The following is a 20,684-nucleotide window of genomic DNA, read 5'->3' on the forward strand; positions in this document are numbered from 1 at the left end:
GTAATCTGCACTATCACTACATCTTACATGTGTTGATCATAGACATGCATTTGTATTCCAATTTTTTTTTTTTTTTAATATGCCACCAAGATAAAGTCGTTTATCTGGCTATAACATTGCCATCTCTGTCTAGCATGTGTGTGTGTTTATAAATTTTAAGATAAAGCGGTTTGATTTCTTGCTTCTGTTGCTTATTAAAAACTAATAAATTACAAATAAGAAGACCCCCAGCATATGTAATGTATAAGCCACAAAGTTTGGGCATCAAAAAATATGCTGTCAAAAACTAAATTTCAGTATACGTGCTATTTTCATCAGAACAAAATTTAATTGTAGGTCATTATGCTAATACTGACAATGATCTTCATTGCAAAAAAATTCATATTGCACAAGGGAAAATATGTGTTTAAGGCCCACCCAGTCTTGAGATTGTTGATAACAAAGGTGGTTTTGTAAATGTCAATGACATTGTCACTTTTACTTGTAATGCAATTCATCAACAGTTAACCAAAAACCTTTCCAAAAATGGAAGAAAATGCAGCACCTGCTGATAACACGGAAATATTTTATCATTTTGAGTTCAAATACTACTCAAAATATAAATTTCATATCAAATATTTTCATTTATATTAAATGTTTCATGTTTTATGACAGGAACCTTCACAATTATTAGGGTTGCAGTAAAAAAGGTCATTCTGATCATGCAAGTAACCAATGTTTTGAGTAGCAGCTAGTAATAAAGATGTATTCAAAGGCATTCTCGGCTTTACAAGCATAAATTTTATGTTTGAGGTTTGGCTATAAACGGCTATTAATAAATAACAGTATACAACAAATAACCAGTTTATGAGCTTAAAACAAGCTAAGAAGAAGATTTATGACATTGAGGCCTCTGCCATTACAGTTACACAAATGATGATGTTGTCACTCTTAACATAGTTTTTATTACCAAGAATAAACACCATCTTTTTTTTTATTATTAAGGCTTCACCTGTGTTTTAGAGAAAACAAATTGTGCATTGATTAGCACTGACCACTGTATGGTAGCTTAATACCCAACCATGTGTACTATGCACCTTAAAAACAGGGAAAAGGGGTTACTGGGAGACTATGTGATGCTACAAACTATTCAAAATGGAAATGCCAGCAGCCTTAAGTATGGTGGCATGTTGTCGACTTTGGTTTTTAATTCTCTAATGATGGTAACATGCAAGCAGTTACAGGTGACCCTGCAGAGAGGCATCAAAGTAGATTTAGCACAAACGTTATCTGGACTGATGAATGGCAATGTACACAATACCTTTGCTGCCCAAGTGCCCCACAATCATAAACCTAAGTTCTAGGTTTGTGATCAGGGTCCCCCTCTGCATCTGAATATGCTAGTTCTCTAGTCTACTACACAGTATGTGAAAAGCAGTACACCAGAAGAGTAGTATGTCTGAATACACAGTATTCAATAAACAGTAGGCGAAAAGTATGTATCTGAATTACACTTTTAATGGTTGTGAAGTAAGTTGTTTGTCAAAAGTAGGCTAGTACCTACTCCGGTTGTAGACAACACAGCTCCTCTCTCTTTGTCTTCTCTCTTTGAAAAAGTAGGCCTACCTGAAAAGAAAACCAATGAAAAATGCCTACATATAGAGAAAAGGGGAATCATATTGTGTGGCTATGGTTCTTTATAGAACAACTTTATAACAATGATAACACAAAGCTACAGTAGGCCTATATAGTTGGCAGAACTGAAGAAGAGTTAACCTTATCTTGCTATAAACCAAAGTTTTTTAATGGAACCCCATATTAACAAGGTCCTGGATTTCTTTCTCTGTGTGATTATAAGCTAAAGTTGAACAAATGGGAAAAGGGCGGAATTAGCGTAGCCTAAATTAGTGGTTATGGTGTGGGTGAATCCTATGCCTACTGTATATGGTTTAAATAATTTTGTAAAAGCACATTTACAAAACGCATTGGTTTTATATTAGACGTATTACGGGAATAGGAGGATGGTCATTTGCATGCTGTTTCCTGATTCAAGTCTACGTCAGAATACACGAGAGACAACAGTTCATCGGAGGTTTCACAACCGCAGCGTGGATCAGGTAGCCTATGTTGCGTTACATGTAGCCTACATGAAGGTCGCAAGTAGGTTTTTCATAAAATATATGTAATTTATTTGACATCTGCTATCTCATTAAACACATAAGAAAGTCAACGTCGAAGATTTCAAACTAGCGGGAAAGATATTCAACTTTAAGTTTCCAACTGCATGAAGCCTTGGTAAATAATTGTGATGATGCATCATGTGTTTCTACCCACATAGGCCTATTTTGGGATATTGCATAAAAACGTTGAATGGACCCCAAGATGGGCATAAATTCTAAAACCGCGCATAAAAAACGCTCAATTGAGTCAGTTGTCATCCCAAAAGAAAAGATGTGGATAAACTACGATGGAAATACATTCCTCTGTGCGCAGCAAAAAACTCATGTGCCTTTGCCTTAACAGATGGTGTGACTGGATAACTGGACTAACCACCAGCCAGTCTCATCGCAAACCATCTCAAATGTTGTTTAGTCATACTGAAGTGGCTGAGCCGAAGTCTGTCATCAAAATAATTAGGTGTAATTGCCGCACAGAGCGGTCTCACACGACTGCGTTACAAAACATCAGGCATCCTCCTCCGAACGCAAGATAACATGATAGCGTTTGTTATTGTGTTTCGTTTCGTCTCCTCGCTCCAACGCGCAAGTCGTTTGTTATCTAGGAAAAAGAGCCAGCTTTCGTTTTTATTATTGATACTTTGCGCCAGTTTCCCAGTAAGTGACGAATTTGGTTCAACCCTTGGGATGGAAACGGTGCTTTCGTGGTAAAGTTTTTTTTTTTGTGGTTTTTGTTTGTCGCGATATATTAGCTTAGGTACATGTACAAATTTTCATGGAGGCATAGCTGCTGTGAAGGAAGATTGCAACTGATGTGACAGCAGGGTTGATGGTCTTTTATTTTTCAACTTCTTTTATATTTTATTTTTTAATAAATACAATAACAAATATAATTGGTTAAGCCATTAACCAATTATAACCAATTATAACCATATTAACAACACATTGCAGTTCATTAAGCATGCTGTTCAAATAATCTACACAATAAAATCACAAATCAACACAAATGCACACGTATATTGGATAAGGCATTCATTAACTATAGATGTTTACTCTAACTGTATATAGAGATTTTCACACGTTTTTTTAAAACATCATAGAATCACATAAGTATGAAATAAACAAAGGTCAAAATCATAAATAATGACCAGTCTGATTCAACGTTGATGAAACTCCACGAACTAACCACTCTAAAAAGCACCATTTCTGTGAATTACAACCTGCAGGGACATGATGTGAGATCCACCAATCAGAGAGGTAGCTGAATCTCTGTGTTATTTATTTATTGATTTATTTATTTAATTGGTTAAAGTTAGTGGAAAATATCTCATGTTTTTCTGTGGGTGTCTGTATCTGGCAATTTTTTATTTTTTAGTTGAGTCAGTGAGTTGTTGACTCGAACTGCTTGGGTAGATTTTTAAACAAATCGTTTAAACCGAGTGTGAACCAAGTCAATGAACTAATTCTAAAGATTAGACATCAGTATTACTGGCATCAATTTGTGTTTGTGTGTGTTTGTCAGATGGCACTATCAGGATGGATCTGTGTGGTGACTGGTGCTTCCAGAGGAATTGGAAGAGGTATTGCCCTTCAGTTATCTGAGGCTGGTGCTACAGTGTACATTACTGGTCGACAGGAGAAAACTCTGAAGCAGACAGCAGCAGAGGTGTGGAAACTGGTTTCTGATTGTACCGATAATAACCCTCAACTTGTAGGAGGTGATATTGGTTTCATGCTTCTTTTATTTTCATGATGACAGGTGACAGAGAGAGGTGGCCGGTGTCTCCCAGTGGTCTGTGACTCATCTAAAGAGGATGAAATCAAGGAACTGTTTGAACGTGTCCGGCGTGAGCAAAGTGGCAGACTTGACTTGTTAGTGAATAACGCCTATGCAGGTGTACAGGTCAGTCACAGCTAACTATGGAACAAAAACACCGTTTTTTTACTTTTGAAAGTTCCATAAAATAGCTGTTTTACTATTGTTGAGTTTATGCCTGTGTGTTAGGCTATCATGGACAACTTGAACAAGAAATTCTGGGAGGTGGATCCAGATATTTGGGACACAATCAACAACACTGGACTCAGGTACAGCACAAATCTAGAGGTGACTCCAATTGAAAATATTCATAGTAATTAATTATCTTTGACCTTTCAGAGCCATTTCAGAGATCATGGTCACTGTTTTTACAGGGGTCACTATTTCTGCTCAGTGTATGCTGCTCGGATGATGGTTGCTCAGGGCAAAGGCTTGATTGTGTTCATATCATCCATGGGTGGTCTGCGCTATCTCTTCAATGTATCCTATGGGGTCGGCAAAGCTGCAGTGAGTCTGTGCACACTGCATTATAAATTCTATATTTGAAGAAAATTTTCAGTATATAATTTCAGTTGCACAGAATTCAACATCCATTCTTTTTGTTTGTAAACTATTCCTTCATTATTCTCATAGCATTTATGCACCAACTTCTTTTCTTTAGTGTGACCGAATGGCAGCGGACATGGCAATAGAGCTGAAGAAGAAAGGTGTGGTTTCTGTAAGCCTCTGGCCAGGGGCAGTTCAGACAGAGTTAATTAATCAGTATATGTCTCGTGGTGAGGGTCCTCTAGGATTTGATCCTAAAGTAAGTCTTTTTTTATTTGTCCCATGCAGCCCTCAATTATCATTGCTTTTTAAGTTCATGGAAAACAATAAAACATATCTTCCTAAATATTTATATCTGTTTTCTCAGTTAAAGGAAGTGTTCAGTAAGGGTGAGACGACAGAGTTTAGTGGACGATGTATAGTTGAGCTGGCCAAAGGTTGGATTTTTTTAAAGACTGAATCAGTAGTTGATGTTAATATGGTTATGAATTACCAGGAAAGTAATTGGTGAGAAATGAAGTGTTTGGAGGCTCTTACTGACATGTTACTTTCTGCTGCTTGGTGACAAACAGATAAAAGTCTGATGTCAATGACTGGGCAAGTGTTGATGACCTGTGACCTCGCTCACCGCTATGGACTTAAGGATGTTGATGGTATGGTGACAAATGTTTACAGTGTTTTTAGTTATGATCAAAGATACTTAGGTGTAGATGTTACAAAATGAAATCCTACACAGGGTTTTTATATGTTCCTTGTTGTTTCAGGTCGCAGTGTAGTGGACTACACCTCTCTGAAGTTCCTCATTTCCCAGATACCCTATGTGTCCTGGCTGTCCGTATTCACTCCTTCATTTATCAGAGTGCCTCGTATCAATCATAATCTCATCATTGGCAAAATCCAAAAAGTCTCAGTGACATTTGTAATCCTGTCATTTTTTTTTTTCCAAAATTTTTTTTTTCTAATGTCCATCTTTAAAAATGAGTAAAGCATTGATTAAAATTCCAGTAGCTGAGTCTGGAAGACACTTAATGCACAGTTCATCAGCATATTAGTAAAAAAAAAAAAAAAAACTAAAATGAAAAAAAAAAAAAAAAAAAAAAAATAAAAACCCGAAAATATATATATATATATATATATATATATATACTGACATTTTAATATAAATATACTGGGTATGTTAATATACTGGTTTTAACTTGAAAGGGAATCATTAACCCTGCTCTAGATTAATGTATACTTACCAATTGAGTATTGCAATAAATACTGACATTTTACAAGTCTTTTGTGTTGTATTTTTGATAGACTGATATGTCACTCTTGAATACTTGATTCTGATTAGTCAAACCCCCATGAAACACTTCATAATTGTCCACTCATCTAGTAAAACTTACAGTTGTTCTCATGTTTTGTATCTGCAGTCTCTTCAAGTAGCCTACTCTATTTAAAGTACATTCACTCAAGTCAATATTAATAAGTTGGATAATGACGCAGTCTATCATTAGCACAAAACAAACACACAATGTCCAGTTTTCCTGGACATTATTTCTTCTCACATTAAAAATTATTAATTACAAATCAATAATGAATTTATATTAATTAAATTGTTGGATAGCCATGTATTATGCAGGATAATATACAGTCAAACTAAACCCTGATAGGATTATCAGGACCCTTATACAAAGCATAATGAATGACTTTTGTATCACCCTGAAGGAGTTGTTTTATTAATTTGTAGATTCAATGAACTGCTGTTTCCTAAACTCAAACATTCATAATAAAGTTACCTTTGACATGTCTGATCAAATAATATTGATATGCATCCTTATGTGTAGACTCCTAAAACTTCTCATGTGGCACAATTCACATGGTAATCACATCCCATATGGGAAGTGCATTCACGGGGCCAAGTTTCAGCTGTGCTCCTCCTCCCATCTCTCTCCTTCCCGGATTGGACCTGCACGGCCACGGCTCCGTCATTGCATGAGAAAGAGGGGGCTGGTCCGAGAGTTTCCTGATCCTCTCCGTCTAGCCTCGGTCTGACCGGACAGGCGAAAAACATTTCCAGAACAAAAGCGACATCGGACAATACAAACCAACTGGAGTGGCGTATCTGCATACAGTCTTGAGAGAAAATCAAGCGGTGAGTTGTTTTTTTCACGCGAACCACTATACAGCTTACATTTGTAAAGTTTTTAAAGCAGAGTCGAGACGGAATTTAGGCTCTCGAAGCTTGTTATTGCGCCTCTAAAGCCACGCGAGGAGTCAGGCGATTTTGTTTTACGTCGCGTCGTGTTCACATTATTTGAAGGATCTGTTTCGCCCAAGGTCCAACGGGGAATGTGGGACAACGGGAGTTTGTTTATGTGCGTTTACTGAAGCGTGAGCGGATCCTGCGCCACAAAAGGGCTGGTGTACAAGAACTGTTACGGCATAAACCCTTGTTTATTACTGAATCGTTCGGTTTATGATGGCCATTACACCTGCTTGTTTGTTGGATGAATACATTCTCTCGTGATCTCATCTCACATCCTACGACTTGCGTCAAAAGTTCCCCACATAAGCTGATTATAATAGAGGGCATGGACAAACATCGACTACTGACGCAATTTCCAACAAGACTAACCGAGTTTATTTAGTGTAAACCGCATTGAATGTCTGTTTCACATAGTGTATACGAATGATGTCAGAAATTATATTAAAATAAATAATAAATACTTTCTCTCTCTCTCTCTCTATATATATATATATATGTATTAACTTGTGGATATATTATATTTGTAAATTGGACACTAATGTAGAAATGGTAACCCTGTTAAACAAAAGCTACACTGATTTCAAGGGACTTTACGCTTAGTCGAGTCATTCCAAGTCATCATCTGATAAATGAGGTCACCACAGGCAGTCGGGAATTTATCCTGTCAAGTTCACCTCCAGCTTGTTTTGTAGATGACTTGCCTGCCCATTGCGTGTAGTGGTAAATTGCCTAAATTTGGCAAAGCTTTTTCAAGCAGAGTTGCCTAAGACCGTGGTCACGTAGACTACTGGCAAAGTTTGTTTCTGTGGTTCACAGTTCAGCTTTGTTTTGGCCTCATTAAAGTCATAGGATGCCGCATGGAGCTAAAACTCAAGGTACTGTGTTGCTGATTTACAAATTGGTGACCATAAGTAGTTAAGATGTTCTATCCAGGACAAACTTCATCTGCTCTGTAGACGGTGCTGTGTTGGGTAGGCAAACTGCAAAACTGGGAAACAAAGCAGCTTGACAAATTGCACCAACTTTTGTTACCTTTATTTAACCGAGACAGACTCTTACTATCTCTTGGCCATCTGTTGGAAGGTTAAACGAACTTCTGTATGGATCTACGAGGTTAGGCAAACGAGGGAAGTGGACCATTACAAGCACTGGAAAGGGGCAAGGGAGCTGTGAAGGGCAGGGCCCCCATCTCTCTTTTGCCCAAGTCCGCCATAGTGGGGGTTGGGTGTGCACTGGGGTAGAGTATACGACGGGCTTTAATAAAAGGCTAATGTGTGGAAAAGAACGGCAGGGGGAAGGGGGTGACATCTGTCCTTCTTTTAACTTTAGAGAGGAAAGTCATTGGCTGGACTGTAGAGTTGACCGTAAAGTCCCACTTTAATGTCATTTAGAGAGTTTGATGAACAGCGTTTCTCAAAAGTCTCTCAAGTAAGTCAGCTTGAGCCTCTGGTAGGCAACGATAATGTCAGATTTCCTAAGGTTAAGTTCACAACGAATTCTATTGTAGATTTGTCCAACCTAAGAATGACCAGAACCCCACCCATTTACCCCCTCCCCACAGCACCATCCTAGCACCCATCAGCCAGCAACAGCCCACCACCCCCCAGCATTCCAACCTTTTCACCCTCACAAAATCTGGCTTACAAACAAAGATTTTAATTGTTACCAAAATTAACTGGTTTAAAGGCAAAAAAACTGCATTATGGGTATTGCACATGCACTACCAAGCGGTATTAATTCTCAGTTAACTGAATTTTTTTTTGTTATTTTTACAGTCTGTGGCAATAGCGGAATAATATCTCTGATGGCGACGCACAGTGACCATGACTTGAAAGTTATCTCTTCAAAAGGGGTGGCTGCAAAAAGACAAGACGGAAGCCTCACCAGTGCACAGCAGCAAAAATCACCACACTACCACAATTATGATGGAAAGCAACATGCAAGCCCCTCTAATCGCAGACCAAGAGAGAGCAATGGTGGTTCTGCAGTAAGCTTCAGCACTAATAATAACTCTGTAGTATGTCTTCCTTTGGTATCTGAAGGACTGAAGCTAGTGTGGACCCAGTCCGATCAAACACGCGAGCTGGACGGTATCCCTGAACTTGTTCAGGCCTTCAATATCTTCCCCTATCCAACATCTCAAGAAGTCACCACCCTTGCCCGTGTCTGCGCTCTTCCCCTAGATAAAGTCAAAGTGTGGTTCATGGTGCAACGCATCAAGTATGGAATTAGCTGGGCCTCGGAGGACATTGAAGAGACGCGGCTCAAGCTGGCAAGACCAGAGCAGATGAGTGAGACTGAACACAAAGAGAGCAGTAGAAAGAGGAAAAATGGTACTGAGGATTTAAAAGAAACAGAAGATCATGTAGAAGATCTAGTGCAAAGTCCACAAGTGCCTCGTAAAAGACATAAAACTGAAAGCACAGAACCAGCAAAGCTCTTTCCTGCTCCCTCACGTTTCCGTTCATCTCTCCCACCTCCCCAGGATTCATACTACTACCGACAGCCAGTAGAAATTCCAGAAAAACCTCAAGCGGCCACTCCACCTACTTCTACAGAGTCTCCTGTTGGATCTGTGCAGCCACGTCATGGGCGCTACAAAAAGTCCAAAGCCCAGTTAGCTGCTTTGCGTAAGAGTTTTCTACAGGAGAATTGGCCTGATGAGACAGAGCTCCAGCGCCTACAAGAGGAGACGGGCCTTACTCGTAATGATATTCGAAAATGGTTTAGTGACAGTCGCTACCAGCTGCGAAATGGTCGGGGGTTGTCGACATCCTTCTCTGCTACTCAAGGAGAAAAAAATGTACCCAACTGCAGTCTATCATCTCAGTCTCAGGAGGTTCAGCCTCTTCCTCTCACCACTAAAAAGCAAACTACAGAGCAAGCTGATGACGAAGGCAAGGAAAAGTTTCGCATGAAAGGATCACGAAGGAATTGGCCAAAGAACTCTCAGTTTTTCCAGCTTTTCCTCTCGAACACACTTGAGGCATTTGAAGACGGAGCATTAGTTGTGGACGAGGAGAAATGTTCAGAAGAAAGTGAGATTCAGAATAACGAAGCTGGAAGCGAACAGGAAAGTGAGAGATGTTGTTTGACACCTCCAGAGCCAGCTGCACCCACTTCCTCCTCTTCTTCTCCATCAATCACCCCATCTAAAAAACACTCAGGCAGGTCGTCAAAATCTGCACGCTTTGTCAAAGCAAATGCTTTGAACAACTCCCTTAACCCCTCGGACAACACTTCACCTTCTTCAGTATTAACAGCAGCTGGACGACCAAGAAAAACAAAGGAGCAACTGGCTGTCCTAAAGGAATACTTCCAGCGCTGCCCATGGCCAAAAAGTGACGTATACACACAGATAGTTGAACAAACATCTTTGCCTCGTGCTGATGTTATCCAGTGGTTTGGGGACACACGTTATGCAGTAAAAAATGGCCATGTACGCTGGGTGCATGCTGATGTACGTGACCAAGTGCTTGCTGAGATAGCATTGTTACAAAGTGGAGGGGCTGCTGCTGATGCCACTGGAACCCCAGGAAGTGAAGGCAACAGGAAACGTAAGTCACAAGGGATCAGCACACCAAAAACACAGAAGTCTGCAATGGATTCTGTAGACCTCAGTCCCTTGGAGCAGTATTATCGACAGATGGGACCACTCCAGGAGAAAGACCTTGACAATCTCTGCCGGAAGTCAAAAATGAGTTATCAACAGGTCAGAGACTGGTTTGCATCTAAAGACAGTACAACACTGGACACAGAGATCACTGTTATTGATTAATTAATATAAGAAAGAAAACTTTTTGTGCTTATGTCTGTTAATCTGCTGTGAGTCCTGTAGTCAGGCAAAACCCCTTTGAAGGCACAGTGTAAAATCACTTAATGCAATGCCCTCTATTATGTAAAAAAAAACAATAACAATGTGAAGGTTTTTTTTTAACACCCACAACATCATTTGTTATACGACTGGCAGTATTGAAATGTAAAATGTATTTTGGTTTTAACCAAATACTAAGTAATTTTCCTGTGATACTCTGGGAGTCATCTGTACACTGGCTGTTCCTCCAGTTTCCCATGTTTGTGTTTTTTGGTATTTGTGCTAGTAATCCTTTAGAGCCTTAATTGCTGCTTCTTAGAACTGATATGATACTCAAACTTTTTATTTTTCCAGAAACCTTGGCTTGGTTATCTATTAGGTACTGTAGTTTAGTTATTTGGACCAGTAACTTTAGCAATGCAAGAGTATGTTTTTGTCAATTTTTAGTTTAACTCATAGAAGATCCATATGGCACTCTATATTGATTCCCTTGCAAACAATTAACCTTAAGTTTTTCCAGTATATATGTATATATATATTTTCCCCCCAATTATGTTTCTTTCTTTAACATTCCGCACTTAGGTTTATGGATCCATCTCTCTAATCTCATTTCATTGTGAATAAACATTTCATTTGAAAACATCCCTACTCCACTGCAGTAAAAAGGCAACAAAAGCCATAGTTTTTGTAAAATCGTGTGCCTTATTGTCTGTAAATTTGTTTTTCAGGGAGGCGAAACTGTTGCATTGAAATAAAACATGACAGATTAATTTCAACTCAATGTTGCATTCTGTTCAGTTCACCCCTTGACATTAAACGTGTCTTGGGGTTTATTTACCAAAAATGGTAAATGTACCATATTGGCATTAGTCAAATGGGGCATCAAAAGGCTTTTTTTTGCAAATCATTCACATCATTTAGAGTTGAACGATATTTAGCATTAACATAAGGTTTAAATTCATCAGTATTTCACACGGTGGTGTTGGTTGGGTGTGCTGACAGTTCATAGCTGTGTTTCCTAAAAGCATCATCACCAAAAGTCAATACGATCGACTTCAAAATACTTTTGAGAAACACAGCCCAGTTCTTTTGGTATGCTAAACTATAAATTACATCTTTGTTTTGTGATCAAATTCCACCTATAAAAAAGGACCACAATACAGCTGTTAATTATATTAATTATTACAATAAATGGATGCTGAAGAGTTTGAGATGTTCTTCTTACTCATCCCGTAATGTGGATTTAATTTGTTTACCTTTTTCTGATTTAATAAACTGGGAAAAAAATGCAACTTGTTAGACTGATTTATTTCTGACATCCTTTTTTGTTGTAACTGAGCGCAGCTAACAAAAGTTTTGCTATGTTAAAATATTTTGGATTATCGCATTTAATGGTTTTCTATTTTATTTGCAGAGGTTTAAAGGGTACCTGAAAACCATTCTTGAATAAAAGTACAAGTACCTTGCAGTTAAATTACCCCACTACAAGTTATATGTCTCCAATTTCAAAACAACTTGAGTAAAAGTCTTAAAAGTATCTGATTTTAACAGTTCTTAAGTATTTTACTTGTACTGAATATAGGCTCAAAGATACACTAGTCAAAGAGACATGCCTGTGAAAAACAAGAAGGAGTTGATTTGTGAGAAGAGCAAACACGTTTATTTTATAAAAACAAAATAAAAGCTGAACACCTCAAAATTTTTGTAAAAAAATAAATAACAACAAAAAACCCAATCTTCATCAAAATGGTCTCTTCAGTATAACAGATATATAATGTTAGGGTTTTTTTTGGCTCATATAGCCTTTATTTGCGCCACCTTTAATCAAACTAAAAACTGTATTTTTCAAATAAATTCATGTCAATATAATTTTATCTATTGATATAAAGGATGGATTAAGTAGATCACTCATCTTTTGAGTGATGTGGGTGCAATATTGATGAAGTGGTTTTCTAATGATCTGAATTAGCTACAAATGATTATTGCCTTGGGGACTGGATTGGAGGCCTAGCCAGAAGCTGGAACTGAAAGCTGTTTGGGGTTGTATGTTGGGACCTATAAATTATGAGAAGATGGACAGTGCAATTGCTTAGTGTAAAAACTTTCAATTTGGGGCATTAACAAATGTTTAGTCTTGGTAAATGCATAAAACGTTACCTTGTCGGAGTGTTAACTGAGCTGGGTGTCCCTTTAAGATAAAAAGAGAACATAAGCATACAATGAGTCTGAACAGTAGAGTGTCCACCTTGAAACAATCATTACTTTATGCACTCAAATAATGATATCTGAGAGATATGATTAACAATGCCAGTATTACATCACTTACTGAAACTTTGTTCGTGTACTGAACTCATGCTAGACATAGAGATGGATGACCCTGGAGGTGTCTAGAACAGATTAGACGTAAAACACAGTCACATGAGGATTGCTTATTTCCATATGACTTACAAACTGACTATATTAAATTAAACAAACTATATACTAGAATGTAACAGAGAAGCTAACTCACTGTCATGCCGTGTCTGGAATGTCTAAACCTCTCCAAAGTGTCACCCGAACTTGCACAATAAGAATTGAATTGTATTATTTGGAGGAAAGTAAGTGTACTATATAAAAATAAATGACATAATAAAATGCAAGCTACCTGACAGCTCTTGAGCGAGGTGTGACTGTAGAAATGCAATTTGAAAATTAAATGTGATAAGAACAATATATTTAAAGCTTTACAGTGTTTCAATCTAGGAGATGAAGGTTCTGTCTTATGCTATAAAACTTGCTACCTGGTGATGTGACAGCCACAGGAAGAATCATCCTTGGAGTTCCTCTATATATGGAGAGAATATATTTTAAATGTATATTATATTATGTCATATTTATGCACATAAAGACAATTATCTGTATTTACCCATTAATTGGAAACCTCCCAGGAGATGTCTGTGTGGAGGGAAGAAAAACTGTAACATCCAAAAAGAACGGAAGTTAGAAGGGAAGCATGAGACATGTAATAAGAAACTCTCACCCTCCTCTGAGAAAGTGGTTTCTTTAGTTCTTCGTTCTCTTGTTTCAGCTCACACACTTGCTTAAATAAAACACAAGTAACTAAACAGTCAAGTGCCACTGAATATATAACTTGGATCTAAGCCACAAATGACCACCTGTAGCACTGATCACGGACTTCTTTCACCTTTCGTTCCAGTTCCACAGACCTGCTTCTTAAGAATGCAATAACTCGCTCCTTCTGCCTTTTCTGAAAAATAGCGATCTGAAACAAACACATCTCCTTAAGTTATAAATAGCAGAATTGTGTTTGCTTAAAGCTTGATGTCGCTCCGACATGATGATTTCATGTAACAAAGTTCACATCCAATGTTTTTATTATTATTATTATTTTGCCTATTCAAATGCAGTTAATTATAAATGACTAGGGACAAATTAAATTTATTTGATAAGCAGAAAATGACCTGTGCAATATGTTCCAGTCGAGACTGAACGAGTTTCACTGGATCTTTGAAAAACATCTTTTCCTGTGGCTTCATTTCAAAAAAATGAAAGGCACATGTTAGGAAACGTATGGTTGTTTAAATTTTGTTATAGGCATAGGTGAGGTTGGTATAGGTAACCAAAGTTAATCCTTTTTTCTAATCAATAATAATGCATGTAACCATAGTGACAAATAATATTAAATATAAAATAAATAAATATTAGTATTGCACTCAGGATTTCGGAAAAATCTGAACATTACTGCTATTTTCTGCAATTTTTTTAATTACAGATTATTATTAACTAGTTGTCAACTGTTGATCATACAACACACATTAACTGAACTCGTTCTCAAAATTCTTGGCTTGACTTGATTTGACTTGTGCAACGGGACCCTCAGGGTAAGGCTGGAAAGTTGGGGGGTCGGTAGGAGCATAGTTTTCAAGGTGGGTCAGACCCCCTGTGGAGCAAAGCCTTCTAAAAAACAATGTGTGAATGTTGCTGAGATCTGGTTTCTCAGTGCGGGTTGGACTTGCCTGATCAGATATGTGAAGGTAATTGCAGTTGCCATGACAAATTCCGCACTGACCTTTAGGAGGAGATTACACTTAGTGATTCACACTAGTCTCGAGAAGAAAAAAAATACAATAAAAACCATTAAAAATAGCAAAATCTCTAAATGAGCGTGTTGTGTACTGACTTGTATTTATGCAGTTCTCACAAAATATATGGCCACAACTGGACACTACGAATTTTTTCCCCTCTCTCACATAACAGTTGTTACAGTGAAACCAGTTCATTTCACTTCTGTGAAAGATGCCACCTAAAAAACAAAAACAACAACAACAACAAAAAAAACATTAACATAAGAGATGTACACGTTATGCTGCAATAACACGTTTCTTGCTAATCTTGCAATGCTAGCAAATTGAGGACTGCGGTAAAATACTTGTTTGTCATAGTAGGCCTATAAACAATTTACTTTTACAAATGGTATGTTTATCTGAATAATTTACCTGCAGCTGTTAAGAGTAACGTAGCAAATGTCTCTCACCTTCGCCTGGATTGAGCGCAGCCGTTGCTCAACTAATCCACCAGTCGATGGCGCCATAAACCGTTAGCGGATTCCTGAGGAGAACGGTTTTCGCGCTATCCCTTCGGCAGGTTTTAAAAGTGTCTTTACAATTAGTGTGAAGGCACAAAATCACTTGCCAAACACATACTCTATGCTTTTGTCCATCACAACTGCGGGAGCACCATCAAGTGTGCTCAGTTGTTTCCAAAAGTTTAAAGGAAAAAAGATGCATCACTTCAGAATGTTTTTAGTAGCAGGTATTTTTTTTCTCTCCCAGTCCCAGGCATTATTTCACACAAACCAAAATGGTTCTAGGATGGTTAATAATAATAATAATAATAATTTTATACACCTATCCATCCATAATAGCAGAAGCACAAACTTTAAAGGGGTCATATGATGCTGCTAAAAAAAGAACATTATTTTGTATATTTGGTGTAATGCAATGTGTTTATGCGGTTTAAGGTAAAAAAAAAACACATTATTTTCCATATAATGTACATTATTGTTTCTCCTCTAAGCCCCGCCTTTCTGAAGCTCATCGCTCTAAAAAAGCGAGGTGTGCTCTGATTGGCCAACTATCCAGTGCGTTGTGATTGGCCGGATGCCTCAAGCATGTGACGGAAATGTTACACCCCTTAACATACTATGCAGTCTAGTTCAGCTGCTCTGCTAGTGGAAGTCAAGTCAAGTCTGCTTTATTGTCAGTTCTTCCACGTGTACAGTACATACATACAGAGAATTGAAATTGCGTTACTCTCAGACCCTTGATCCATACAGATAACACTAACAGTAGAAGATTAAATGCAGATAAAATATAAAGTACAACTATACAAATAGGTCATGTAAAAAGAAAGATAAGTAAAGCAGCACAAGGCACAGGGCAGATAGAGTGCAAACCAGCGAAGTAAACAGTGCAGATATAATGATTGTAGTGCAAAGAGCTTATTCAGTCTGATTAAAGTGTCAAAAATCTCAGAGAACAGTTCTTTATTTAAACTGACAGAAGAGGTAGTTGAATGAGGTCAGTTAACTGCTGAAAGAGGTAGTGAGCAGACCAATGCTGCACAAAGTGTCTGGTGCAGGTCCCAGTGTGTAGTGTGAGCTGGGGGGGGGGGGGGAATTGGGGTTCAGAGTTCAGAGTTCATTTTTCCAGATGTGTGAGTGCTGAGTGGAGGGTAGTGGCAATGGCATCATCGGTCGAACGGCTGGACCGATATGCAAAATGGAAGGTGTCCAGGCTGGGGGGAGGGCAGACATCCCATCATCGGTTCTCATTTAGCAGTTCAGTCAATGTACTGTTAGGAGTAACTGAATAACTCGGGATATTGGTTTAAATAATCAACAGAATTAATGCAAACCACATATACAAAACAGAATAATTTAGTGGATTAGTGCATACTGGAGATGCGATTTGTGGATTAGTGCGTACTGGAGACACGAACCGTTTCAAATGAATCCAGTTCGACTTGGTGAACTGGTTTGACCAGTTCACTAAGAAGATCTGGTTAAATAAAGATTCGTTCGCGATCCGGACATCACTAGATGAGACCAAACCAATAAAACCCATTACAAATGAGGCATTTGTTGCATCCAGTGGGGACCTAATTACCGATTATAATGACTTAAGCCGAGGTCACACTACACTATGGGCATGCGAAATTCATTCGGACGCGGCAACGGTCGTGATATGACGTCATGCTCTGTAGTGTCTTTTTAAAAACTTATATTCAACATAAAACACCTAAAATGTAAAAACATACAGTCTACTCCACTTTCCTGCTGCACTGCAGTTTTAGATTTATATTCTTTTAAATTCAGATAGGAGGTCATGCTGGGATGCATCGATCTGCTGTTGGTCACGCGGTGTCACGTGATGCGAATTCGCAGTCCAGAGTTCACCAAGTTTGAACTATGGAATGCAGCAAAAAATGTGAAATCTTTTTGCATGGGCTTGCGATTCCGGTCTGACGCATTCGTATGCATATGAATGGAAGTCAATGGAACAAAAAATGTAGTGTGACCGTTGTCTTATATTGTCTTTTTATGCATTGCGTATCGCGCTGCGTAAACATAAAACCATGTCTGCATTTGTGATCTGAGAAACAACAAACAACCAGCCTACTCTACTGCTCAAAACTCGTGTTTGAATCAGACAAATTTAAATATAAAAAAGTACTTACAGGCTGTGAGTCAGAAGTGCCAGAATGTCCTTGCAAAGTTTGAACCACCCAACTTTATAGAAACAGCCGTTGTGCCATAGACGTATTGTAGGCTACTGGTTCAGGAAACAGTCCTCATCCTCCAGAAAATGTGCTGCACACATCTGAATATTTGGGTTGGACTGTTCTGTAATGGTGTTGAAATACAACTTAACCACTGATATCTAGTTGTGTCCTCTTTTCGAAGGCCAAAAAAAGTGGTTTTGCCTTCACAAAGAAACACACAGAAACTCCATAACATGGCAGCGGTGGCAACAGAGAGAATAAAAGTTATGCCTTTCTTTGCATGAACATTTGGTCAGCGTTATGCAACTCTTCCCACATAGTGACAGATGTTGGGGCATGTTAGAACGAGCCAGGTTTTTTTTTGGGGGGGGGGGGGGGGGGGGGGGGGGGTTGACTCTTAACTTTTATAAAGAATGTCTCTTTGGATTTGAGACTTTAGTCTTTGCAACTTTAAAAAAATCTTTATGCACCAAGAGCTTGTAAAAATCCAAAGAGAAAGGAAAAACTGAAAATCACATCATATGACCCCTTTAATATAGGTAATAACAAACAACATCCGCTTTTAGAATGGTTTATTACTCTCAAGAAACAGCAGTTGAACAGGAACAGGAGCTCTACCCTTAGGATGTCCAAAATGTGTCTTGGAGGCAATCTCTGGAAGTAATTCAACAGAATGGATGTCACAAGTGAAACAACACACACAAAAAACACAACACAACAACAGCAGCAATATAAGATGGCAAACCTTGTCAAATCCAAGGTATGACCCAGTCCTCAGTTTTCAATAATAACCAGAGGTCCAATAACCGAATTTAAAGTGGAGGAATCTGTAGATCATGCAATCAAGTCAGTTCATGTCCAGTAGTAAAACGCATTACTTGATTCTTTTCAGACTCGTGAAAGTGGCTAAATATTTAATCTTCACTTTATATTTAATTTTATATTTAATCTTCACTTCACTATAAGTAATGTTTGGCAAGCAAAAATACAGTGAACTGTGACCTGCTGTTATTCCTCGTTTCTTTCTTCCTTGACAGTTAGTGTCACAACAGCTGCAGAGAGAACTCTGGGATGGATCATCAATCAGTCCCCATCTGCAAAAAGAGAAAGAGCCTATTCATGAGTTCTACAAGAGGCTTTCAATTTTAAATTATCATACCGTGAGCTGATCCGGTCATATTGACAAGCTTTCTTGCCACCATCCAGGTCACTTGGGTCCCATGCCACAAGCCTGCAGTGCAGGTAGACCTGAGAATGACGCAAAAAATTAGTTAGATGAAATAAAGAAAGAAAAGAAAAAGAAAAAAAAAAAAAAAAAAAAAAAAAAAAAAAGAGAAAGAACTTGCATCTTCTCCAATGGCAAACTTGAAAGCTTGAAGACTTAGCCTGATCTCTGACAACTGCTTTCTTGGCAGAAACCTTGAGTTTGTATTTTTGCTGTCTACAAGACACTAAAGGGGGAAAAAAAAATTTTTTTTAAAGGGTAGCAAGACTAAGAACTGTGCTACTCACTCCACTGCTGTGGAAAAAAAAAAAAAAGTCTCCAGAAAGACCTCATCTTGTTTTTACACTTACCCATTATTGGTAATGATTGGGTAAACATGAGAGTCAGGACCCAGTTCTGGTGTTGTGGATGCCAGACATTCATCTAGCAGCAGTATTAATGGTTGATGGTTCTGCTGGGCAACTGAGGCAGCAATTGGGATTGTTGAGCCTAGTGAGAATGTTGTAGTAGTGGCCACACCACTAAAGTCATCTACAAAGAGAAAGTTATAAGACCATTTTATATTCAAGTCATCAAGAACGTCTCATCAAGTGTATACACACCCTTCATGAGTGATATACGAAAGGCCAGATCTCCCTGGCCATGTGTATGAAACAGCAGGGGGTCATACAAAGGAGGCACCCAGTCTTCAGGCCTGAAAGAAAGGCAGCAGTTTTGATCTATGTTAATCATAAAGGGTCTTCAAGCAGCAATATGCCTTGTTAAAATAGAGCACGACCTTTTGGGTCTTCAAATATATTAATAAACAAAGATGTCACCTTTCATATGCGCAAGCCACAGGGTAATAAATTGGTGTTGCTTTTGACAATGTGGGAGAAGTGATCTCAGCCTCAAATATAATCTGATTGTTTGTCACCTATGAAGGTAAGGAGATTAAAGAATAGATTACCGAATAAATTACTTTAATACTTTTCTATACTCTGTCGCCATTTGAATACATTAAACTATATCCACAACCCTTTGTCATCTAGACCACTGCTGAACCCAGTAAGAACAAGCAGTGTTATTTTTCTCAGCAGATAAACCAATCTCAGTCATTTCTAGTCATGTCTCTTTTTTCATGTACAAATGTCTCCAACAACACAAGTTGAATATGGCCCAAAGAATTCCCTTTTAAGAACTGTTAAGTACTTTTTTTGCTCCTCATACGAAAGAGCTATTGACTAATAACTCAGTGGTTCATACTTCCAAACAAGTAAATCAGAGGGCAAATCAGTTACCCTTTACTAATGAAGAATAACAGGGAAATTCTTCACTGAACTCACCAGCCTCCTAATATTACAAGCCCAAAATTCAGCATAGAACACTGCCTCTGAGCCTTGAGATTTTACTGAAACCTGGGTTGGAGGACAATCACCCAAGCGGAGCAGGGATGGATCCACTTGAGAGTCTGCATCAACCCATCGCACAGAGACAGAGTTTTTGCCGCAGTCCACTGTGATTGCTGATGGGAGGTGAGTTTGAAGATAGACTTCAGAATCAGTGTGTACAAAACTCAGCAATAGTGTGCAATGTGACCGCTACAGGCTTGGTGTTAAAATGCTCCATCTGGTACAAACCTCATATCATATTACCTGCTTGCGCCACTAAGAAACCAGCCAGAATTAAAAAACCAAGCATCAAAAAGGAAGGCATTCTAACGGCACACTGCTGCCTACTTCAAGGACATACTTATGGACTTTGATTGATAGCTAACCTAATTAAAGTATTCGCATCTGAAATGCATTGAGCTTAATGAACATCTGCTGCTCATGGTCCGACACTGATCATATAAAATGTGACATTTAAATTAGTGTCGGGTAAAACATTTTCATGTGAACTTTGTTTTGAATACACATTTAGTTTTATACTGCTGGGTTGTGAACCTATTTGAATACCAGGTAGGGTATTTTTTGCAACATGCATTTTTAAATTAGAATTAATTTGCTTTTTGACAGTTCTGGCAACATTTGCCAAAACATAAGTAGCAACTCTAACACACTATTGCTTTTTGAAGTAATCACTCCCAGTCAGCATTTCAGCAGTTTATA

General features: G+C 38.3%; 4 protein-coding genes across 7 annotated transcripts; 2 read left to right on the forward strand and 2 right to left on the reverse strand.

The window, feature by feature from the left end:
* The first annotated feature begins 1,949 nt into the window (after window positions 1-1,949).
* Window positions 1,950-5,566, forward strand: LOC109062876 (dehydrogenase/reductase SDR family member 1-like). Of its 4 annotated transcripts, XM_042777407.1 has the most exons (10): window positions 2,056-2,096; window positions 3,383-3,413; window positions 3,679-3,822; window positions 3,916-4,059; window positions 4,162-4,241; window positions 4,347-4,479; window positions 4,634-4,777; window positions 4,886-4,955; window positions 5,091-5,171; window positions 5,283-5,566. In XM_042777407.1, the coding sequence occupies exons 3-10, from the start codon at window positions 3,679-3,681 to the stop codon at window positions 5,501-5,503; spliced, it is 1,017 nt and encodes a 338-aa protein (XP_042633341.1). In that variant the 5' UTR covers window positions 2,056-2,096; window positions 3,383-3,413; the 3' UTR covers window positions 5,504-5,566. The 4 variants fall into 4 exon arrangements, with proteins under 4 accessions (XP_042633335.1, XP_042633341.1, XP_042633354.1 ...); XM_042777401.1 differs by lacking the exon at window positions 3,383-3,413 and having other exon boundaries at window positions 1,950-2,096; XM_042777420.1 differs by lacking the exon at window positions 3,383-3,413 and having other exon boundaries at window positions 2,091-2,139.
* Window positions 5,567-6,428: 862 nt separating this feature from the next.
* Window positions 6,429-11,362, forward strand: LOC109062905 (zinc fingers and homeoboxes protein 1-like). The gene is made up of 2 exons (XM_019079974.2): window positions 6,429-6,658; window positions 8,548-11,362. The coding sequence occupies exon 2, from the start codon at window positions 8,577-8,579 to the stop codon at window positions 10,548-10,550; it is 1,974 nt and encodes a 657-aa protein (XP_018935519.1). The 5' UTR covers window positions 6,429-6,658; window positions 8,548-8,576; the 3' UTR covers window positions 10,551-11,362.
* Window positions 11,363-12,290: 928 nt separating this feature from the next.
* LOC109062908 (RING finger protein 212B) lies at window positions 12,291-15,389 on the reverse strand. The gene is made up of 13 exons (XM_042777446.1): window positions 15,121-15,389; window positions 14,767-14,889; window positions 14,607-14,655; window positions 14,048-14,126; window positions 13,742-13,848; window positions 13,606-13,666; window positions 13,492-13,520; window positions 13,367-13,410; window positions 13,231-13,255; window positions 13,096-13,144; window positions 12,913-12,973; window positions 12,744-12,774; window positions 12,291-12,641 (listed from the first exon to the last, which is right to left on the reverse strand). Exons 2-13 carry the CDS (start codon window positions 14,864-14,866, stop codon window positions 12,566-12,568), a joined length of 711 nt encoding a protein of 236 aa, XP_042633380.1. The 5' UTR covers window positions 14,867-14,889; window positions 15,121-15,389; the 3' UTR covers window positions 12,291-12,565.
* A 2,537-nt stretch (window positions 15,390-17,926) lies between these two features.
* On the reverse strand, window positions 17,927-20,382 carry LOC109062907 (zona pellucida sperm-binding protein 3-like). The gene is made up of 10 exons (XM_042777459.1): window positions 20,229-20,382; window positions 19,920-20,098; window positions 19,413-19,510; window positions 19,197-19,288; window positions 18,945-19,125; window positions 18,716-18,821; window positions 18,529-18,617; window positions 18,372-18,463; window positions 18,115-18,196; window positions 17,927-18,023 (listed from the first exon to the last, which is right to left on the reverse strand). Exons 1-9 carry the CDS (start codon window positions 20,287-20,289, stop codon window positions 18,144-18,146), a joined length of 951 nt encoding a protein of 316 aa, XP_042633393.1. The 5' UTR covers window positions 20,290-20,382; the 3' UTR covers window positions 17,927-18,023; window positions 18,115-18,143.
* Between the last annotated feature and the right edge of the window lie 302 nt (window positions 20,383-20,684).

This window comes from Cyprinus carpio, chromosome A2 (genome assembly GCF_018340385.1).
Source record: "Cyprinus carpio isolate SPL01 chromosome A2, ASM1834038v1, whole genome shotgun sequence".
Lineage (NCBI taxonomy): Eukaryota > Metazoa > Chordata > Actinopteri > Cypriniformes > Cyprinidae > Cyprinus > Cyprinus carpio.